Below are 21,573 nucleotides of genomic sequence, written 5' to 3' on the forward strand. Positions count from 1 at the left end.
AGAGAGAGAGAGAGAGAGAGAATGGGTAGCCTATATTATGGCTCAGTTAGGAGAGTGCTGGCCTTGCTTGGGTTGAACTTTTGGGTTCAATCCCTGTATCCCAAAAGTAATTTATTTTAATTAATTACATAGTAAAGGTTATTACCATTATTAACGTTATTATAAATTAAAACAAAAGAAAAAATAGGAGAAAATAGGAGAAGGATTTACAGAAAAAGTAAAATTATTCCAAGCAATGGAAAAATTTGGAAATACCAAAAATAGAGACATAAGTGCTATAAGTATCAGGAAAAGAAACTATGAATAAGAACACATTTATGGAGTAAAGAATAAAAGAAGAGGATTTAGAAGGACAACATGAATCTCATACTAGGTAGAAGAGAAAAACATACATTTCCATGTGTGTATGTGTGTGTATGTATGTTTTATCTACACATATAGCCATATACTAACATATGGAAACTCTTTTTCTATATGCAGCCGTTAACAAAAGCATTGTATGCTTTCTTTCATATTTGACTTCCAGCTTTGTTTCTTTATATATGTATGTTTAAATTGAGGTACTCATAGAAGGCCAGAGACTAGTAAGAGGCCACAAGGAGATTTCAAGAGAAAGGAAGTAGAATGCAGGTGGTCTGAAGGCAAGGAATGGAATAGGAAGGGAGAAATGGGGTGCAGATGGGAGAGCATGGTTGATGAGGGAGTATGGGATAGATAACTAACACTAAAGACTGTGGAAAATGCTATGTACAATCCTACTCTATAATCTTGCTAAATATATATACATGTATATACATACGTGTGTTTAAATGGAGTTATCCTATAATGGGGCAGTGCCTCCCAGATAGCATAGGCTATCAAACAAAAAGCCAAGTATCAAAAAGTCTTGGACAGTAAGTAGCCTAGTGGTAGATTGCCTGACTTATATTCATGAAGCCTTGAATTCAAACCCCATCACTGCAAAGAAAATCTCAGTGCCAGGTCTGTGCCACTTCTTTTTAAGCTGTTGGTCAGTGAGTCCCATACACACATGTGTCAATTTGGAGCTTTATTCTTATAGTTGTCAGTCTTCTGGAATGTGATATACACACAATATACATAAAATTCATAGATATGTATGTGTGTATATTTGCAATTTATTATGATCACTCGACTGACTATTTTTCAATTCAAAGCTTTTTAACATTTACAACAGAAAGGCAGGCAGTACTATCATTGCTTTTCTGAGATTGCACCAATATTATTCTTTCCACTCCATCACAAACAGGTAAATTAGGGCATTTTCTACCAGCCCATTGACTGAAGGGGCAGTAAGTATCTGGGGGAGAACACAGCTTATATCCACTTCAGGGATCACTTGTAGCTGTAGGAGTAAGACTTGGCCTTTGTTGTGAGTGTGTGTGGAAATCTGTGGGTCAGAACCTTGGCTCCTTACAATGTTCTTGCCCTGTTTTTTTTTGGGGGGGGGGTTGAGAGGGAGGGACTCCTTCAAATGCTGAGGCTTAGGAGCTTACCAGCTCTTCCTGTGTGCTTATCTTCAGCATGGTGGCATTGTCAGCCAGGCAGAAGTATTCACAGCTCTGCCAGTTCTTACTTTCTTTATAAAACTGGTAACATTTGTCTCCATACCACTTCCATTTTTCTGGGCAAGGACTGCATCTATGTCCTTGGAAGAAAAAAAGAACACCACAGTCTGATTAGTTATCTCTGCATGGACCTGTTTTTTTTCTTTTTTAAGATTTATTTATTATTATATCTTAAGTACACTGTAGCTGTCTTTAGACACACCAGAAGAGGGCATCAGATCTCATTACGGGTGTTTGTGAGCCACCATGTGGTTGCTGGGATTTGAACTTAGGACCTTTGAAAGAGCACTCAGTGCTCTTAACTGCTGAGCCATCTCTCCAACCCCTTCTGCATGGATCTGATGTTTCCACTTTGGAAATAAACAGTGTTTAACATTCCAAGAAGTAACTTACATCTCTCAAATATTTGAGTGAGCAACTGTGCTACTCACTCCACACCAAGAATGACCTATAATCGAAGCAGAACATTCAGTAATAATTGAAACAGATAGTATTTACATGCAGTGTTGGATCTGATGATGAATGACTAAAACCTCCTTGCCTATGCTATGCAGAATATGCCTTCATGAAGTAGTTCATAGGACTACGTTATGATTTGGATATAAAATTCTTCCCGTGGGTTCATAAGCATTGGGGACATAATTTTGAGCTGGTGAGCTTTGGGCACATGATTGATATAGATGTCTTTGATACCATTGATGGACTGACTCCTTGATTGGTTCTGAATCTGATGGCTTTAGGGTCAAGTGATGAAATAGCGGCTAAGTGAGAAGTCGGTCACTGGGGCTGCATCACACATAGCACTTTTTGTGTATACTCTTTTTTTAACCTCAAGGATGGCCTGGTGGAAGCTGCCACACAGTGGCCTTCACCACCATCATAAGCTGACATGTCTAAAGCTGGAACCTAGGTTAATCTTCCCCCTTTTGAATCTGTCTGTCAGGTGTTCTCAGATGTAAGTCCCTTGTACCCATGCTGTATAAGTTATGTGTGTGTTGAGAGACAGTGTGCACTTCCAAACCAAACAAGGAAATACAAAGGGCTGAGAGTAAGATGAAACACATATGTACATTTTACATGGATGAGTAGTAGTGTCATGAGTATCATGGTATGGGTGTCTGGACTTTGGCCTGAGAGTCAGGAACCTACATCTAAGTCTGTATGTGTGTGTGTGTGTGTGTGTGAGTGAAAGAGTCTGAGAGAGACAGATAGAGACAGAGAGAGAGAGAGAGAGAGAGAGAGAGAGAGAGAGAGAGAGAGAGAGAGATATTTAATCATATCCATGCTTGCACCACTATTTTATTCTGGCGGGGATGGGGATTTGAACACAGTTTACTCTAGGCTACAGATTGAGCCACATAGATCTTGCTTTCTGTTAACTTTTTGCTTTGAGACAGGGATTTACTAAATGACCCTGTGATAAAAACAAAATTTCCCCAGGACACAGCATACCCATGAATGGTATAAGTACATGCATGTAAAGGTGGACGATGTGGATGTGTTTCAGGGGAGATGTATACTTTTGATCAGCGAGATGAAAATGTGCCAGGAAAAAGTATTGCTTCCAGATATTTTGCTTTTGACATGTAGAGCTAGTGAAGCACTGGCCGTAGAGTTCCGAAGCTGAACATGGCTGATTCCTGTGAGCTACTCCTATAAAGTCTCTGTCTGTGTGGGAAGCTTCATGTGACAATAGCTACAACATGGTCAATGCAGCAAAAGTTCAGCAAGGCAACACTCTAAGGCAGATCAATTAGTTTTATGATGCAGGAAAACTTCATCATCCAAAAATACATGGTCAATACATGGTCATTTTTTATTAGTTGTTTTTCAATAGATTATGGGTATGTAGAATATTTGTTTATATTTGTGACCCAGACTTTCTTATATATTGAACTCACAGACTAGATCACTCATTCCTAGTTTCTACCTTTTTATATCTCTTTATATTTAAATTGTTTGTAGTTTATTTGCATACATTTTTTTCTCATTTGCCTTTTTTTTTTTTTGAGCCACCTAGATGAGAATTATTTCTTTGATGATTTAGAATCCGACGAAGAAAAAGAAAAGTCCACTGGGTTGTCAGGGAAACAAGAAAAGAGAGAATTAGGGTAAATGAAGTCTCTAGTCATGTGGAAAACAATCACTTAGAGAAGTATGCCTTGAGACACTGTTTACTGAGAAAAATCACTCACTCGTCTGCTAATGGGGAAGTGGTGTGGGAGGAGATGATGAAACTGCGGTACTTTAGAGTTTCCAATAGAGAAACCAGTTAGGACTGCGAACTGCAGGTTGTTTCCTATGCTTGCGTGGTGGAGGGGGAAGAAGAGAGGGCTGACGCGAAGGTAGTATACCGTGATGCGACTTTCAAGAGGGGAATAGAAAGATGGTGGCTGTTTAACGGGACGCTGAAGCGAGTTTACAGTTATCATCAGTGATCGTTTTGGTTTGCCCATTGTCATTCTCATTACCCTTGATCCTTTGTAAGATGCATATTTTTGAGAAGCATGCCATGGGTGAACTAAAACAACTGTAATATATTTTAAGTTTTCTAAATTTTGAAATAATTCCTGAATGAGTCTAAAAGTTTGAAAATTGTGGTTATAACTTTCCCCACACTTTCCCTGTGCTGGATTACTATGTGTCAATGCAATTGAGGCATAGTCCTGTGTTTAGTTGCTGAGAGTGCTGTTTTGGTTACTCTAAATGGACTACTGTGCTTTGAGTGCTTACATTTGAAGAATCCCTCCCTGCACCGTGATAAAGATGCATATAAGCAATTATAACCCAATGTCTGACCATGATTATGCAGCTCAAACTGTTTATTGAGATGGCAGGAAAAGTACTTCTAAAGAAATACATGATTCTAGATACCCTGATGGGAACTTCGGGTTTAGATAGAACAATTTCTAGAGGCCAGAGTGACAGGGACATGCTCACCTCCACTTTTGTTGTAAAGTTCACGGCACAGTTTTACAGCTACCTGTTGCAGAGTTTCAATGAGTTTTCTGTTCTGGGTCTGGAGAGACTGTAGCTGTCGGGACATGTTCCCCAACTTCTCATCCTTTTCAGTGATGCTGTCTTGCTGGATATTAGACAGCTGGTAGAACTGAAAAACTAAATCATGTGACCAAGTCAGTCTAGACAAGCTCATATGCCTGTTTCTACATTCCACACATGGGGGACACAGTAAAGCATATAGTTTAACAGCTTAGTATAGAGAGCTCAGATTGCCATCTCCAATGGCATAGTTAATTGCATCCTCCTAGGCAAATCTGTATGTCCACCTCTGTTGGAAAATGTGAAGCTGTATTAGTGGCTTTTTTAAAGGCATTTTTTATTAGCCATTTTCTTCATTTACACTTCAAATGATATCCCCCAAACCCCCTACACCCTCCCCCCACACTGCTCCCCAACCTACACACTCCTGCTTCCTGGCCCTGGCCCTGGTACTAGGGCATATGATCTTCACAAGACCAAGGGCCTCTCCTCCATTGATGGCCAACTAGGCCATCCTCTGCTACATATGCAACTAGAGACACAGCTCTGGGGCGGGGGTACTGGTTGTTCACATTGTTATTTCTCCTATAGGGTTACAGACCCCTTTAGCTCCTTGGGTACTTTCTCTAGCTCCTTCACTAGGGGCCCTGTGTTCCATCCAAAACATGACTGTGTGCATCCACTTCTGTGCTTTCAGAGATCGTTTCTATAGTTCATATTAGTGATTTTTAACTTTGCATGTTAAGAACGCCATACCAATCTGTATCCTTGCTCAACAAATATTTTATGCACCTAAAATAAAAAACAAACGAACAAAGCAAAACAAAAAACCCCATAAAACTACAAATCTACCCATCTATTGAGTATTTACTATGTTGAATATATTGGAAAGATGCCACATCCTTTTATTCATTCCATTATTAAAATGTCCTGATCTCATTTTTATATACTTGTGGACTTTCAGTTAGGTTCCATGAGGACAAGTCACTGCTCTGACGTCGCTCAACTAAAAACATTTCAACACAGGCTTGAAGTTTGGTTTTCTAAATCTCAAGAAATGTGTCATAAGTCATGGGAGTTACTTTACATTCCTAAAAGAAAAAGTGATTATAAGGAAGTGCTGTACCAAGATTATGTAAATTTGGGTGTAGAGAGAGCCAACAGGATTTGTTTTTAACTTTTAAATCGAAGTCCACAAATTTAACTTTTACTTTAGCAGAATCAACTTGTGACCTGATCGGATTTGCTGTGTGGCTTTTGCCCAGAGTCACCTTCAGCAGTTCAGGAAGGGGACATAGGTTTCTTAGTCTAGTGAAGGCAATTTACCAGAGTCTATCAAGAAATTTTCCTTCACAACTTTGGAATGGAAAGGGATTATACATGCAATCTTCCTTGTTTGATTTTGAAGCATTCCCCCCCCCCCAAAAAAAATAACTATACTATTTGCAAGCGTTTTTGACAACAGTGATTGAGCACTTCGATGCTCCTTGTGTAGAAGATGGATGTATGCAGAAACCATGTTCCCCTGCACTGTTGGTGCTCTCTAAAGTGCTGGTTTACATACCGCCATGTAAACAGATACAATACTTATCTCAAGCAATGAGTTCTAACCGGAAGATGCTTGCTGTGTTTCAATACTTCAACTTCTAGTCAATTAAATAATCGCCTTTAGAAAGATGATGAGACTCCAGAGTTAAGGTTTTAAGAAACTCATAGCAAGCATAAGTCCTGCATAAACTGAGAAATTAGGAACCTTCCCCAGAATAGAATGCAGACTTACACACAAGGCCCAGGGCTGCCAGGCCGACGAGCAGCACCAAACACAAGGTCAGCAGGGTCAGGGCCACTGGGCGCCAAACTGAAGAAGGTGTCCCATTCTCTGTGGGGAACAAGGAGAAAGTATGAGTGGCCCTTTCTTCTCTTGGATTAATGTCAGTTGCCATCAGGTACAGAGGTTGGAACACCTTCTAGATGCAAAATAAAGGTGGTAAGGACTTTGTCCTCTGTCCTCAGAGTCTTGGTCACAAAATCCTTTAAGCCTTACTTTGTATATCTAGTTCATTCACAGGTCCTCTCTTCAAGGTCTACATTATGCTTTAGCATGACTTTTTTTTTTCCAAGACAGGGTTTCTCTTTATTACCCTGGCTGTCCTGGAACTCACTTTGTAGACCAGGCTGGCCTCAAACTCAGAAATCCGCCTGCCTCTGCCTCCCAAGTGCTGGGATTAAAGGCATGTGCCACCACACCCAGCTCTTACCATGACTTTTAAATGGTTATTTTTAGAGCCTTATGCTCGTCAAGATTCTGACTATGGAGGCCAAGTGTGGTTGTACACACTTTTAGTCCCAGCACTCAGGAGGCAGAGGCAGGAAGTTCTCTATGGGTTGGAGGCCAGACTGGAAAGTTCCAGGTCAGTTAGAGTTGCATTGTGAGACCCTGTCTTACACACACAAGAAGCCAAAAACCCAACAATGACAAAAATGTTGACTGAACAATTGTTACATATGCCTGATATGAAGCTAGGTGTGAAGTGCCTATAATCCCAGCAGAATAGGGAAAGATAGGTATCAGAAGGTCAAGGTCATCTTTAACTGCATTAGAGAGTTAGAGAACAACCAGTGTTGACACAAACAAACAAACAAACAAACCAAAACCCCAAGAATCTCAAACCTTACCAAGCAGCAACTTTATGCATCATCAATTCATTTGTTCTTAACTTTGTACAATATGCCCAGTATTCCATCTAAAGTATGTGTCTTTAGGAAAACAAATGATATGTTTACCATCAGAAATGATGGCTTTACTGCTTCTTTTTGGAGTCTCCTGCATGAAAGTCATTATTTGTAAGTGTGTTACATATTCATTTACTAGATTTATGTCTTCTCCAAACTAAATTATAAAGGAACATGACTGTCAATTTCTCAGAGCTGGGTGTAAAAATATCAAGCTTCATACCAGTCAAAAATTAATTTAAAACATAGAAACACTATAGACAGTATCTTCTTCTTGACTTTGTCACCATGGTTTGACCTGTCACATCGGAGTAGCAGCTGCATCACAAGGACACCCATCCCTGGTGAGATCATCTATTTGTGTTATGACTAAAGGCCAATGACAGAGTTTAATTCTCTTTGCAGATACTATCTGGAGTTTGTGATAGAACAAAAGCAGAGTAGAACCCATATATTCTATTCTCTCTAGGCTCCATTTAATTGAGAAGGCAAGTCAGGTTCTAAACCAGAAAGAATCTATACAAATTCACTTCCAACTCACTGAAAATACACAACAAAGCTTTTAGGGAATTAGGCAGGCTATCATCACTCTTTCTTCTGTCCTCAAAGTCCACCCACCAATCCTATCCCCAGCTTAGTAGCAGACCACCAATTGTAGCTACTCCTTCTTTGGCCCCTAACATATTGGCCTTCATACACTGATAATGGGAGACTTCAAAACCTCATTCTCATCAATAGACAGGTCATCCAGACAAAACCAAATAGAGAAATGCTGGTGCTAACTGATGTCATAAACAAAATGGACCTAACAGATACTCACTGAACATTCCACCCAAACACAGAAGGATATAGCTTCTTCTCAGTAGCCCATGAAACTTTCTCCAAAATTGACCACATATTAGGGCCCAAAGCAAGTCTCAGTAGATACAAGAAAATTGAAATAGCACTCGGCATCCTCTCTGAGCACTGTGGACTAAAGCTAGATATCAATAACAACAGAAACAAGAGAAAGCTTACAAACTCGTGGAACCTGAACAACTCACTACTGAATGAAAAATATATCAAGACAGAAATTAAAAACATTTTAGGATTGAATGAAAATGAAAATACAATATATGCAAACTTATGGGAAGTAATGCAGGTGGTTCTAACAGGCAAGCCATAGTACTAATTGCCCACATTAAGAAAAAAAGAAGAAGATACCTCATATCAGTAAATTAGTAACACATCTGATAGTTCAAGAACAAAAAGAAGGAATAACACACTCAAAGGAGGAGATGACAAGAAATAATTAAACACAGGATGAAATCAACAAAATAGGAATGAAAAAAATTTAAAAATTCAATGAAACAAAGAGTTGGTACCTTGAGAAAAACAATAAAATTAACAGATTCTTACCTAAATTAACTAAACATTAAGGACGAAAAGACATAATTAACAAAGTTAAAAACAAAATGGGGACATGACAGTAGATACCAAGAAAATCCAGATAATCATAGGGATATACTTTAACAACATATACTTTATCACATTAGAAAATCTAAAGAAATGAACAATTTTCTTGATGTGTGTGTGTGTGTGTGAGAGAGAGATGAACCAAATTAAATAAAGACCAGATAAGCAATGTAAGTTGACCTACAACTTCTAGTGAAATGGAAGCATTCACTAAAATCTATCTACATACTAAGGCCAGACTAGATAACATGGAATTTTACCAACTTTCAAAGGAGATTTCACTCCAGTATTTTTCAAATTATTCCACAAAATAGAAATAGAAGGAATGCTGTCAATTTTTTTTCATAGAGTCATAGTTGCTCGGATATGTAAACAACATACATTCTCAACAAAGAAAGAGAATTACAGACCAATTACCATGATGAGCATAGCTGCAAAAGTTATCAGTAAAATATTTGCAAACCAAATCCAAGAACACATTAAAAAGATCATCCACCATGACCAAGTACACTTCATCCCAGAGATTCAGGAACAGTTCAACATATAAATTCAATAAATGTAATCTACCATATTAAAGACAAAACCTACAATATCATCTCATTAGATGCCTTTGGTGAAATTCAACACCCCTTCATGATAATAGTCCTGGAAAGATTAGGGAAGGCATAAAAGAAACATGCCTCAAATTAATAGAGGCAAGTTCTAGCAACTCCACTGACCATATCAACCCAAATGGAGAGAAAAATCAAGGCATTTCCACTAAAACAAGAAAGACAAAGTTGTCCACTGCCCATATCTATTTAACACAGCACTTAAAGTGTTTGCTACAGAAATATGACAACTGAAAGATATCAACAGATCACAAATAGGAAGGACGCAAGCCAATGCATCTTTATTTGCAGATAATAAGATAGTATTCATAAGTGACTTTAAAAATTCCACCAGCAAACTCCTACAACTGATAAACACTTTTATCTATGTAGCAGGATATAAAATTGATACACAAATCTAGTAGCTTTTCTATATACAATAGAAAAACAGAAAAAGAAGTGAGGGAAACAGTACCTTTAACAATAGCTTAAAAAAACAAACTATATTATGGCAACTCTAACCAGGAAAATTAAAGATTGTACAATAAAAACTTTAAGACACTGAAGAAAAAAATGAGTAAGGCATCACAAGATAGAAAGATCTCCAGTGACCAGTAGGATTATTATTGTAGAAATGACAATCTTAGCAAAAGCAAGCTATAGATTCAATTCAATTCCCATCACAATTCCAACGCAATTCTTCACAGAATTTGAAAGGACAACTGTCAGTTTCATATGGAAACACAAAGAGCCAGGAAGAGCTCTCAAACTGTAGTACAGAGCTATAGGAGTAAAAACTATATTACATTGGCAGAGAACAAACACATTTATCAATGGGATCTAGTCAAGGCCACAGACATAAATTGACATCCCCATGAATACCTGATTTTTGGTGAAGAAGTCAGAAATATACCCTAAACAAAAGACAGCATCTTCAACAAATGATGCGAGTCAAATTGGACAGTGGCATGTATAAGAATCCAAATAGGTCCATACTTGTCACTGTGTACAAAACAATCAAATTCACTCCAAATGGATCGAAGATCTCAACATAAGGTTAGTTACACTCTGCTAGAAGAGAAAGTAGGGAATAATCTTGAGCTCATTGCCACAAGAAAAGACTTTCTGAACAGAACACCTTTTCCACAGTTAATAAGATGAACAATTAATAATTGGGACCTCATAAAACTGAAAAGCTTCTGAATGGCAAAGGACACTGTCACTTTACCAACAACACACCCAATAGAGGGATGATATTCAAGTATATAAAGAACTCAAAACTCAGTCATCAAGAAAACAAATTATTCAACCCCATAGGAAGAACAACATCAACCAAGCAGATCCCCAAGAACTCTCAGGTACTAAGCCATCAACAAAGGAGTACACATAGCTCCAGCTGCATATGTAGCAGGGGATACCTTGTCATGCATCAATGGAAGGAGAGACCCTTGGTCCTATGAACGCTGGATAGATGCCCCAGTGTAGGGGAACACCCTCACAGAAGCAGAGGGAGGGAAGATGTGATAGGGTGAAAACCAGGAAAGGGGATAACATTTGAAATGTAAATAAAGAAAATATCCAATAAAAATTTCAGATCTTGCAGGAATTCTATCTTAAAGGAACTCATTATTTACCCAGGCAAATAAATATTTCCCTTCTTCACTTGTCAATTTGTGATCTTGGCAGCATTTTGTTTAGGAGCCAGCCACATGAGCCAAGCCTTCTGGTCTGACTACCCTGCAGCTTCTATCTATTTAATTGGGCAAGTAGCTGATACAGTCTCTGTTCCTTGGTTATTGACACCTCTCATTTCCACCCCTGAATGCATCACTGCTGTCTTACTTGATTATCTTGTTGCCAATCTTTCCTTATTCCTCTAATCCTTCCCACAAAAAAATTTTTTTCAAAAACACTTCTCTATTCTTTCCCAAAAATATCCTCCCTAAGAGGGAAGCTCAAATTTTCTGTTGCTCTGTACAAATACTTTTGTGACAATTAGATTCAAATTAAAGACAACCTTTAGTCTTACATGAAAGGGTCTCTACAGCAATTCCCTTGGTTGTTTGATCTTCTAAAATCCTACAGCATCACTGTTCCCCAAAGTAGTTCACTGACTTGTGAGGGATCTTAACGATCTTCCAGCAGACCACAAACTAATAAAAAAATCCACGTCTTTTCTCAAGTCTCAAGAGTTAATTATGAGGAGTGTCACTGAACTCTTTAACTGTGAATTCTCTCTATAGATGAAAGGACTCAGGTGGGTAGCTTTCAGGTGAAATTAACATTGTAGGGTGATTTTTCTAGGTATTCTAACTGGACGTCTCACAGAACAACTTGGCTCAAATACAGTGTCAAAGAGCTACTACAAATATTCTGCATGGGAATAAGTAAAATTCCTACAAACCAACTTGGGGCAATGGATGGATTATAAGATCACTTGAATAAGTAGTGCCCAATTTAAAGACAAAAGTGTGATACTATTCTAGTAATGGTCTAAATTTGTCAATCTACTAAAATTTTCTATTCTCTGAATAAACATGTTTTCCCATAAAAAATGGGGTACGGAGCTAAATGTAAAATTCTCAAAAGAAGATACACAAATGGCTGAGAAACACTCAAAGAAATATTCAACTTCTTTAGTTATTAGGGAATTGCAAAAAAAAAAAAAAAAAACTACCTTGAGATTTCTTTCTACACCAGTTGGAATGCCCAAGATTAATAAAACAAAGAAGAATGAGAAACACCAATAGTCCAGATACAAGCTCTTTGATCTGCAATGTTGACCTTCATGCAAGACTCACTAATGAATGAAGTTGTGGTAGTAACTACCCAATATCTAATTAGATTTAAGGCTAACCTCATGAAATGGAATCCATTGCCAACAATTCTCAGATGGCTTAGAACCTGAGACTAGATTGGCCAGAGCTCTAGGGGAAAACTAAACACTACTGTTCTGCTAAAGGAACATAGCAATAAAATGACTTCTAATGATGTTGTTCTGCTATACTCATAGATGTGTGCCTTGGTTAACCATCATCAGAGATGTTTCCTCCTGTAACAGTTGGTAGCAGAGACCCACAGCCAATGTGCAGAGAGTGAAACCTTAGGAATTGAAGTCATACCTCAAGCTGTACTACAGAGCAATTGTGATAAAAACTTCATGGTATTAGTACAAGTGACAGACAGGTAGATCAATGGAATAGAACTGAAAGCACAGAAATGAACCCACACACCTATGGTCACTTGATCTTTGACAAAGGAGCTAGAACCATCCAGTGGAAAAAAGACAGCATTTTCAACAAATGCTGCTGGCTCAACCGACAGTTTGCATGTAGAAGAATGTGAACCCATCTATTCTTATCACCTTATACAAAGCTCAAATATAAGTGGATCAAGGACCTCCACATAAAACTGGAAACACTGAAACTTATAGAGGAGAAAGTGGGGAAGAGCCTCAAACATATGGGCACGGGGGAAAAAAAATTCCTGAACAGAACACCAATGGCTTGTTCTGTAAGATCAAGAATTGACAAATGGGAACAGTGTAAAATTTCAAAGTTTTTATAAGGCAAAGGACACTGTCAATAAGACACAAAGGCCACCAACAGATTGGGAAAAGATCTTTACCAATCCTACTTCCAATAGAGGGCTAATATCCAATATATACAAAGAACTCAAGAAGTTAGACTCCAGAGAACCAAATAACCCTATTAAAAATTTTGGTTCAGAGCTAAACAAAGAATTCTAAACTGAGGAATACCGAATGGCTTAGAAGCATCTAAAAAAAATGTTCAACATCATTAGTCATCAGGGAAATGCAAATCAAAACAACCCTGAGATTCCACCTCATGCCAGTCAGAATGGCTAAGATCAAAAACTCAGGTGACACCAGATGCTGGAAAGGATGTGGAGAAAGAGGAACTCTCCTCCACTGTAGGTGGGATTGCAAGCTGGTACAACCACTCTGGAAATCAGTTTGGCAGTCCCTCAGAAAACTGGACATACAACTACTGGAGTATCCAGCAGTACCACTCCTAGGCATATACTCAGAAGATGTTCCAACACGTAATAAGGACACATGCTCCACTATGATCATAGCAGCCTTATTTATAATAATAGCCAGAAGCTGGAAAGAATCCAGATGTCCCCCAATGGAGGAATGGATACAGAAAATGTGGTACATTTACACAATGGAGTACTATGCAACTATTAAAAACAATGAATTTATGAAATTCTTAGGCAAATGGATGAATCTGGAGGATATCTTGAGTTAGGTAACCCAATCATAAAAGAACACACATGATATGCACTCACTGATAAATGGATATTAGCCCAGAAGCTCAGAATACCCAATATACAATTCGCAAAATACATGAAACTCAAGAAAAAGGAAGACCAAAATGTGGATATTTCGATCCTGCTTAAAAGGGAGAACAAAATACCCATGGAAGGAGTTACAGAGACAAAATATGAAGCAGAGACTGAAGGAATAACCATTCGGAGATTGCCCCACCTGGGGATCCATCCTATATACAACCACCAAATCCAGACATTACTGTGGATACTAACAAGAACTTGCTGACAGAAGCCTGATATAGCTGTCTCCTGAGAGGATCTGCCAGTGCCTGACAAATACAGAAGTGGAAGTTCACAGCCATCCATTGGGCAGAGTATACTGTACCTAATGAAGGAGCTAAAGAAAGGATCCAAGGAGCTGAAGGGTTTGTAGCCCCATAGGAGGAACAACATGAACTAACCAGTACCCCCAGAACTCCCTGAGACTAAACCACCAACCAAAGAAAACACATGGTGGGACTCATGGCTCTAGCTGCATATGGAGCTGAGGATGGTCTAGTCGGCCATCAGTGGGAGGAGGGGCCCTTGGTCCTATGAAGGTTCTATGCCTTAGTATAGGGAATGCCAGGTCCAGGAAGAGGGATTGGATGGGATGGTGAGCAGGGCAAGAGGGAAAGGGATAGGGGATTTTTGGAGGGGAAACCAGGAAAGAGGATAACATTTGAAATGTAAATAAAGAAATTTTCTAATAAAAAATAAAAATATAAAGTCAACAGAAAGAAAGGAAGAGAAAGAAAGAAAGAGAAAGAAAGAAAGAAAGAAAGAAAGAAAGAAAGAAAGAAAGAAAGAAAGAAAGAAAGAAAGAAAGAAAGAAAGAAAGAAAGGAATCTCAGTCATACATGGGACTCCTCCATCAAATCCTTCCCCTGGGGTCAAGGACTCTTCCAGAAGAGGAGTCAGAGAAAGTGAAGAGCCATGTTTTCATTGTGAAAACATGGATTTGTAAACACAGGTGGACCAATGCATATATGAACTCACAGACTGTGGCAACAGGCACAGGCCTTGCATAGGTTTGCATCCACTGGGATTCCAGCACTGAAATAGGAAGTGAATACAAGCTACTATCCCTAACCTAGAAGCTGCCTCCGACTAACAACCAGTTGCAAATAAAGATGAGTTTGCTCTAATGGAATCTCACTGGGGCAATAAACCACTTTTAAGAGCAGGCCCCATGTCCAGCAGTAGATAACCAACACAGAATGAACTCAACAGCAACTTTGGGGTTTCTTTGTCTTATAATGTTTAGTCAGGGCATTAATTTTATTTATTTTAATTTTACTGTTATTCTTATTTAGCTTACAAGTTCTTTGCACGTAGATTACAGCTTTCAGTTCTGTGCTTTTGTGGGATTCTTGTGTGTGCTAATGTGTTTCTCTTGTGTTATATATGATTCTTGTGCTTTTTGTCTGGCTCTTTTGCTTATGTTTGTTTTGTTCTATTCCAATTTGTCTGATTTTAGTTTTTCTTATTTTATTTTATCATTATTATTCATATTCCTGTTTGGTTTCCCATAAAAGATAGAGAGGGTATAGATTTAAATGGGACAGAAGAAATGGATGATCTTGGAAGAGCTGGGGGACAGGAAATTGTCATCAGGAATAGTGTATGAGAAAAATCTACTTTTAATAAAGTCAAAATAGAAAAAAACCCACTTTCTTCCAGAGATATCCTCTATATTATATATTCTAATACAATGATGTGAGTTAGCTATTATTGCCACAGTGAAGCAGGAAAGTTTGCATGGACATAAGAGATATGCTGCCTATCTTCCTGAACTTACACTGAGTAAGGAAAATATGCCAAAATTCATAGAGGAGACATATGAGTATATTTTATTTTATATTTTAAAATGTGACTCACATTTCTTAACAATCATCTCTATAGACAGCTCATATTCTATTTAGAAGAAATGTCAAAGCACATTTCATCAATGATAACAATTTCATTACGACCTTACCTGATTTAATGACTTTACTGAATTTGGGATGAAAGTCCCAGAACATACTCTTCATTAGCCAGACCCTATCCATTCTTTTCTTGTTTTCTTAAGTATGCTCCTGTTGCTCTAATGATGTCCTCACAGAACCCTTCTGTTATGTCTTGCAGTCCTCAGAGTTATTTCTCCCTTAGTTCCCAGGGTTCTTCCTGCCTCTGCTTCTGCAACCAAGCTCCCACGATAGAATGGCACTGAACTTAAAAGTTTCCCTTTTTCCTGGATGCTGTTTTTCCCCCTGGATGCTTTTCTTCTTGCTGTGAGTCTAAAGTTTCTTAATTCTGCCCCAAATGTTCCCAACAAGATTGAACTATCTCTCTGGGGACCACCCCCACCTTAAAAATTTATTTCACAAAAATAGCTGCCTGGGAGGTACTTAATTTTGGCTTGGCTTTCTTGTAGTTTTTGGGTTTTAAAAAAGAATCCCTGTGCTTGTCTCCTGGGGCATGTTTAGAAAGGGGTGTAGATAGGCCAAAGAATGATATAAACATCTCCAGGAATGCTGAGATATATATAGAAGAGAACACCATCTTCCTGTGTTCTCTAAATACTGCTATGCTATAAAATGCTAGAGCGCCAGAGTCAAGTTTTGAATACAAACCCTTTTGTTGTTACAGGAAACTTGGCGGATAAAGAGTATTGTCATACTTGATTAGTTATTCTTCAGCAGCAGCAGAGGAAAACTCTACACTGCCCCAAACCAAGAAATAAACCAGATATCATTAAACAAGGGCTGTGAAGATAGCTCTGGAAGCTAAGGGGTCTTAGAAGCTAGAACAGAGTTTAACTTAAGCAATTTGTGCAAGGCCACGCTAGATACTTGTGACAGAGCATGGATGCATTCATCGTGCTTAGCCCTGTACTTTGTGCATTCCATTTCTTCCTATGAAGACTTCCCATCTTCAGCTGAGTAGTTCCCCGTGACCCTTTGTGAGTTCTGTTGTGATTATCGAAGTCAGTTTATAGTGATCTCAATTCTAGTCCAAATCACTATCTCATTTTCCACCTCCAAACTGTTATTTGACTTAATTTTTTTGCCTCGTGATACATTCTACTTCTGGCATTATGCACCAGGCTAATTGTTCTTTTCTGATGTCCTCTCCAAACTGTCATCCACACAGTGGAAAAGTCACCTGGTGTTCCATCTTGCTTTTCTGGCAAATCCAGGCTGACCCTTGTAGACCTGTGACAATTGACACCTCTTGGGATGTACAAAGCAAACTGTTGATTTAGATTATTCTGTGCTTGCCAATGCCTCAAAAAGTAGCACCTCCCCAGTGCCCACGATGGTGTTTAATATTTAGTGGGTATGCCTGAAAGATTTATGAGATCACAGGAATGTGACTTGTACCTTACTGCTGCAATGACAGATGTGTAGAAATGAAACTAAAAAGCTGGGAGAAAAAAACTGCAACAGCATCACATTAATAAGAATAGGACAAAACTGAAACAGAATTGACTTTTAAATATGTTTTTCAAATTATTACTAATGAGAGTGTATTTTTTGTATCCTTTCAGTAGAATAGCATTTCCACCGCAGCAGGAATCTTGTTCATTCTGTGACGTCATTGCCCTATTCTTGATGTTGTTTATGTGAGCTAGCCATCCTGGGGTTCTTTGTAATTTACAGTGTGGTTAGACTCTTTCCCATCTTAAAAAAAATAAATAAATTTAAAATGTCCTCACCCCATCTTGTGGCACCTCGGCAACAACGTATTATATTTTCTACAACGAAGATGAAGAGACAAGATGATAAAAATCATAAATAGTTTTCCATCATCAGCAGCCCATTTTTGAGCTGTTGCTATAAAATAACCAATAGCTTGACCTGAGGTGTTGATCCACAGCAGTGACCCTAACTCTTGGGACACTGAGATAGGAAGAGTTTTTGAGCTGAGGAGCACTCTGAGCCACGTAGGGAGATGATTATGAGGATAAATGAACTTCTGTTTCCTCCTTATTGTTGAAATAATGAGCTGTGTTTAGTCTTCTTTTAAATGTTCTGCAGTATGTTAATTTTAACATTCCACTCTTGCCTTGCATTGTGTCTCTCACTATTTCCCGTTTACTCTGCAAGTGTTCCAGGTGCTTATTCCTACCCGAGCCCTACCTCCACTCTCTCTGCTGCTCCATTCTAGCAGCCTCTGGCTGGGTCTTTATGTCCGCCAGGCTACGTACGGTAGGCATTCCCTGAATTGTTTCCTTGTCAGTTGATTTTGTTTTGTAGATTTCTGGTTTTATATATCCTCCCTCAGTGATATAATTTACTCATGTTAATTTTAATTTCTATTCCTACTATTTAAATGATTTATTCATTTATATGATTGCTACATAGGAATCCAGCTCAAAATTCTTACCCTGAACCCAGTTTCTTACTACGTCTTTATTTAACCCCAACCTCTTACCTTGAACTCAGATTCTTCAAATATATGGGTCTTTAGACAGCTCCAAGTGTGTCTCACCTTCCAGACCCTTGGACTCAGGCTGAATTTGTCACCCTATGATTCTTCCTACAGGTCATGACAACACCTCTACACAACCCCTGATAGCAGCACCTAGAGCATGTCTGAGTCAACCTTGAACTCTCAGTCAACCTTGAACTCACATAGCTTGTCTCTTCACTGATAACCTGAAGCCATCCTTGAAGCTCCTTCCCTTCAATATCTATCACTCTCTCCTCTTCCTTCTTACTCTTCTTCCTCAGTCGAGGAAGTACCTGGGCTAGAGATAAAACAGGACATTGACTCATTCAGGTCTGTGGATTCTCCTTCAGCCCATCATCAGCATAGCCTAGAGATTCTTCTAATGATAGATCATTTGTCTCCCTGTATCTTTCTCCTCTTCATTAATCTCATTTAGAACAGACCTAAAATACTTTAGGGAGCCTAAAAGATTCTCCTTGGCTCTCCAAAGCTACTCCTCATGGCTGCCCCTCAGCTCTGTGCCACAGCTATACTTACTGCAAAGAGTTCTCTGAAAACACAGAGCTCCTTACAATCCTCTTCACATTCCTCTCATAAGTCTCTCTGTAGAGCATCCTCAGCCTGGACATTCCCTATCCTGGCTCTTTATAATAGGGAAAAATCTTAAAATCAATTCAATACAATGGATACTCTCTCCAGACCTTCTTGGGTCTCCTTTAGTCCCTAGACACAGATGGCCAGGCTTTCTTGTGCTTGCACGTGCTTCTTGGTAGTATGGTATTATATGTAAAGCTGAGTTGGGAACCCGTTTCCCTCATAGCTCATAGCGGATGGTCTGCAGTGTTTAGTACTCTGTGCCCAGTCCTTGGCATACTTAATCTGAATTTGTGGAAGTTTGGTGTACAGTTATTTCTTTTGTTTTTGACTTTCTGCCTTCATAACTGTTTTGTATTTTTAGATAAGCACAATTGTTATATGGATAACATTAAAAATCTCAAAAACGCCTGTGGTATTTATTTCAAACAGTTAAAAAAATACAGTTTAAAAAAGTGTCCACTTATATTTTGTCACAGCATCATACTGAATCTGAAATTTCCCCAAATTCTGATTTCTACTGCTATTTCTATAGCTGAGGTATGTAAAAAATGTTTTCTTACAAAAAGTTTTTATGACATTCCTGTAAATGTTTGAGTATCACAAGACGAAACGGAGATATCACACAGGGAGGCTGAAGAAACCTTTTCCAGATGTTGGCCTCTGAGTCACTTCCTTGTAACCTTCCCTCCCACTGTTCCAGCTTCCATTTCTTACAAGGAGGCTGCCAAGTGCTGTACCAAGTGTTTCATCTTGCCCCACCTCTGTCTCCACCCTTCGATCTTGAGGTACTTATTTGTGCACACTGTTCCTGCTTATGCAGATCATTAACCCTTCTCTAGGCAAAGGCGAAAAAATGAAATTGCACGTTGTCCTCTTGAAACTACGGCCCTGGGCACTGATTGTTCATGATGTTTGTGGGAAGAAGGCCTTTTCAACTGTTTCACTCACTTCCCGCCCCATCCATCCTTCTTCCTGCAGCCGCTGAGCTCCAGGTGAAAGAAGCTGGAAATCCCCTACATCCTTTAAACAACTCTCTGGATAGTTTAGTGGGAAAACAAGAAACCATATCAGTAAGCCTCAGACGGGCACTCACTGATAAAAAGAAAGTGTATGGAATGGCTTTACGGAGAAAAGGGGTTTTTGTTACTTCTGTTTACTGTTAGCTAAAGCTAATATGAACAAACTTGCATCTGGCACTTAAAGCAATGCCAGGCACAGCATGGGCATTAATGCCTACTTCCCATCTTTAATGCTTTATAAGCAATGCCACTGAATCCCAGGGCACTAAGGTCACAAAGTGGTAAGAAGCCCACCAGGTATCAGAACTTGAACATACAGGATGCAATCTGCACTACTGAGTCTTAGCTCTAGAACCAAGTGGACTGTCTGCTGTAGACCAACCAGATGAACCCCTATGTGTGTGGATTATGAAAATGAGTAGAACTGGAAAATTCCACCCTATTGTAAGATAAATAACGGTAACAAAAATAGTAAGACATAAGCCAAATTAAATGGCTTCTAAGTATGATTTAATAATTTCAATATTTTTAAATCAACAGAGCAAAGGGGGACAGAATATGCTGGTGCCTGCTTATAACCCAGCTACTGAGGAAGCAGTGATAGGAAGGTCGCAGGTTTGAGGCCAGTAGGCAACTTAGGAAGATACTGTCTCCCACTGAATTAAACCAAGTCTACAGAGTGGCTCACTTTTATGCTGTTGCCTATCAGAGGAAAGCCCTAGGTTTAATCTCAGTCACAAATCACAGAATTTCAGACCTAAGGGGAAACGAAATATTAGGATTTACTTCCGATGCCCTTGATATAACAAAGGGTGAAACCAATACCTGACTCTGACATGGCTCCTCCAAAATCTTGCGGATTCAAGATGCAGATATTCGAACAAATACCCGAGTTAATTTGCCTCCTTGGAAATCTCTCCCTTAAAGTTAAGAGTTCAAAACGGACAAAAATGAAATGGTCGTTTTTATTACCCTAAATTTCCAAATCCCATCACAGGTGACAGTCCACATGGACAGCAACAAGCTGGCCCGATTTGGCCTTCCCGAGAAAGGAAAAGGAAACAATGTTGCTTTAAGGTATTCACCATCTCTTCTTTCCATGCTGTATCTAATTGGAAAGCTCACATTCTCTCCTTGCAAAATGCTAAGCCAGCAATACAGTGTTAGAGAATCAGATGCCCGTGTGTATGCTGGTTCCATTTTTCAAATGTTACATTCGTGTAGACAAGTTGTGCAAAGTGCAGTTACCTCTCACTGTAAGCTATGGGAAGATTCCCTCCCTTCCCTCCGCCTTGCACATGCCTCGGAAAAGTGCCTCATCTCACGATTTTCTCCAGAGCTCTGATCTGCTTGGATTCGGGGAGACAGAAGCAAGTACCTGAGTGCCTGGGCTCTGCACGTCTGGTGACAGTGGAGGTTCCAGAATACAGGCTTATGGTGGTGTCATCATCATCGAGCATGTCCCTTGTGCTGCTGTATTTGGCCTGCATCCTGATTCCTGCAGAGATGCGGGTGAGATGTGCTCAGATTGCTCGAGGCCGCCTGTCTACCCTCTGATACCTCAGGAAACCAGGCACTGAGAGGCATTCTTAATAGTCTTTCCCTGCAGGCAGCAAGGGAAGCCTCTGACTCCAGTTCCTGCATGGAGAGGCCCGGCCCCTCCCCTCTGAGCCTGTATTCAGAATGCCAAGTTAGTCTGGCTGAGGGGAAATCGCGTGTGTTTTCTGGCTGGGCGGTCTGTGAACAGTTATTAAAATATCTGCCTTTTACAGACCCTGTGTGTATCTGCTTACAAATCTTTCAGAGTTGGAAGGTGGGGAT

General features: G+C 39.3%; 1 protein-coding gene across 3 annotated transcripts in view; it reads right to left on the minus strand.

Annotated features, from left to right (window-relative positions):
• Positions 1-21,528, minus strand: part of Clec1a (C-type lectin domain family 1 member A) — a 26,308-nt gene extending 4,780 nt beyond the window's left edge. For 2 of the 3 annotated variants that reach the window (XM_021165638.2, XM_021165637.1), the window contains exons 1-4: positions 21,131-21,528; positions 6,367-6,465; positions 4,527-4,703; positions 1,515-1,666 (exon numbers count right to left, since the gene is read on the minus strand). In XM_021165638.2, the coding sequence (XP_021021297.1) occupies positions 1,515-1,666; positions 4,527-4,703; positions 6,367-6,465; positions 21,131-21,242 (540 nt within the window). In that variant the 5' untranslated portion in view covers positions 21,243-21,528. Of the gene's footprint in view, positions 1-1,514; positions 1,667-4,526; positions 4,704-6,366; positions 6,466-20,577; positions 20,723-21,130 lie in introns of those variants that run through there. The other variant, XM_029478175.1, reaches the window with a different exon arrangement.
• Positions 21,529-21,573: the final 45 nt, after the last annotated feature.

This window comes from Mus caroli, chromosome 6 (genome assembly GCF_900094665.2).
Source record: "Mus caroli chromosome 6, CAROLI_EIJ_v1.1, whole genome shotgun sequence".
Taxonomy (NCBI): Eukaryota; Metazoa; Chordata; class Mammalia; order Rodentia; family Muridae; genus Mus; species Mus caroli.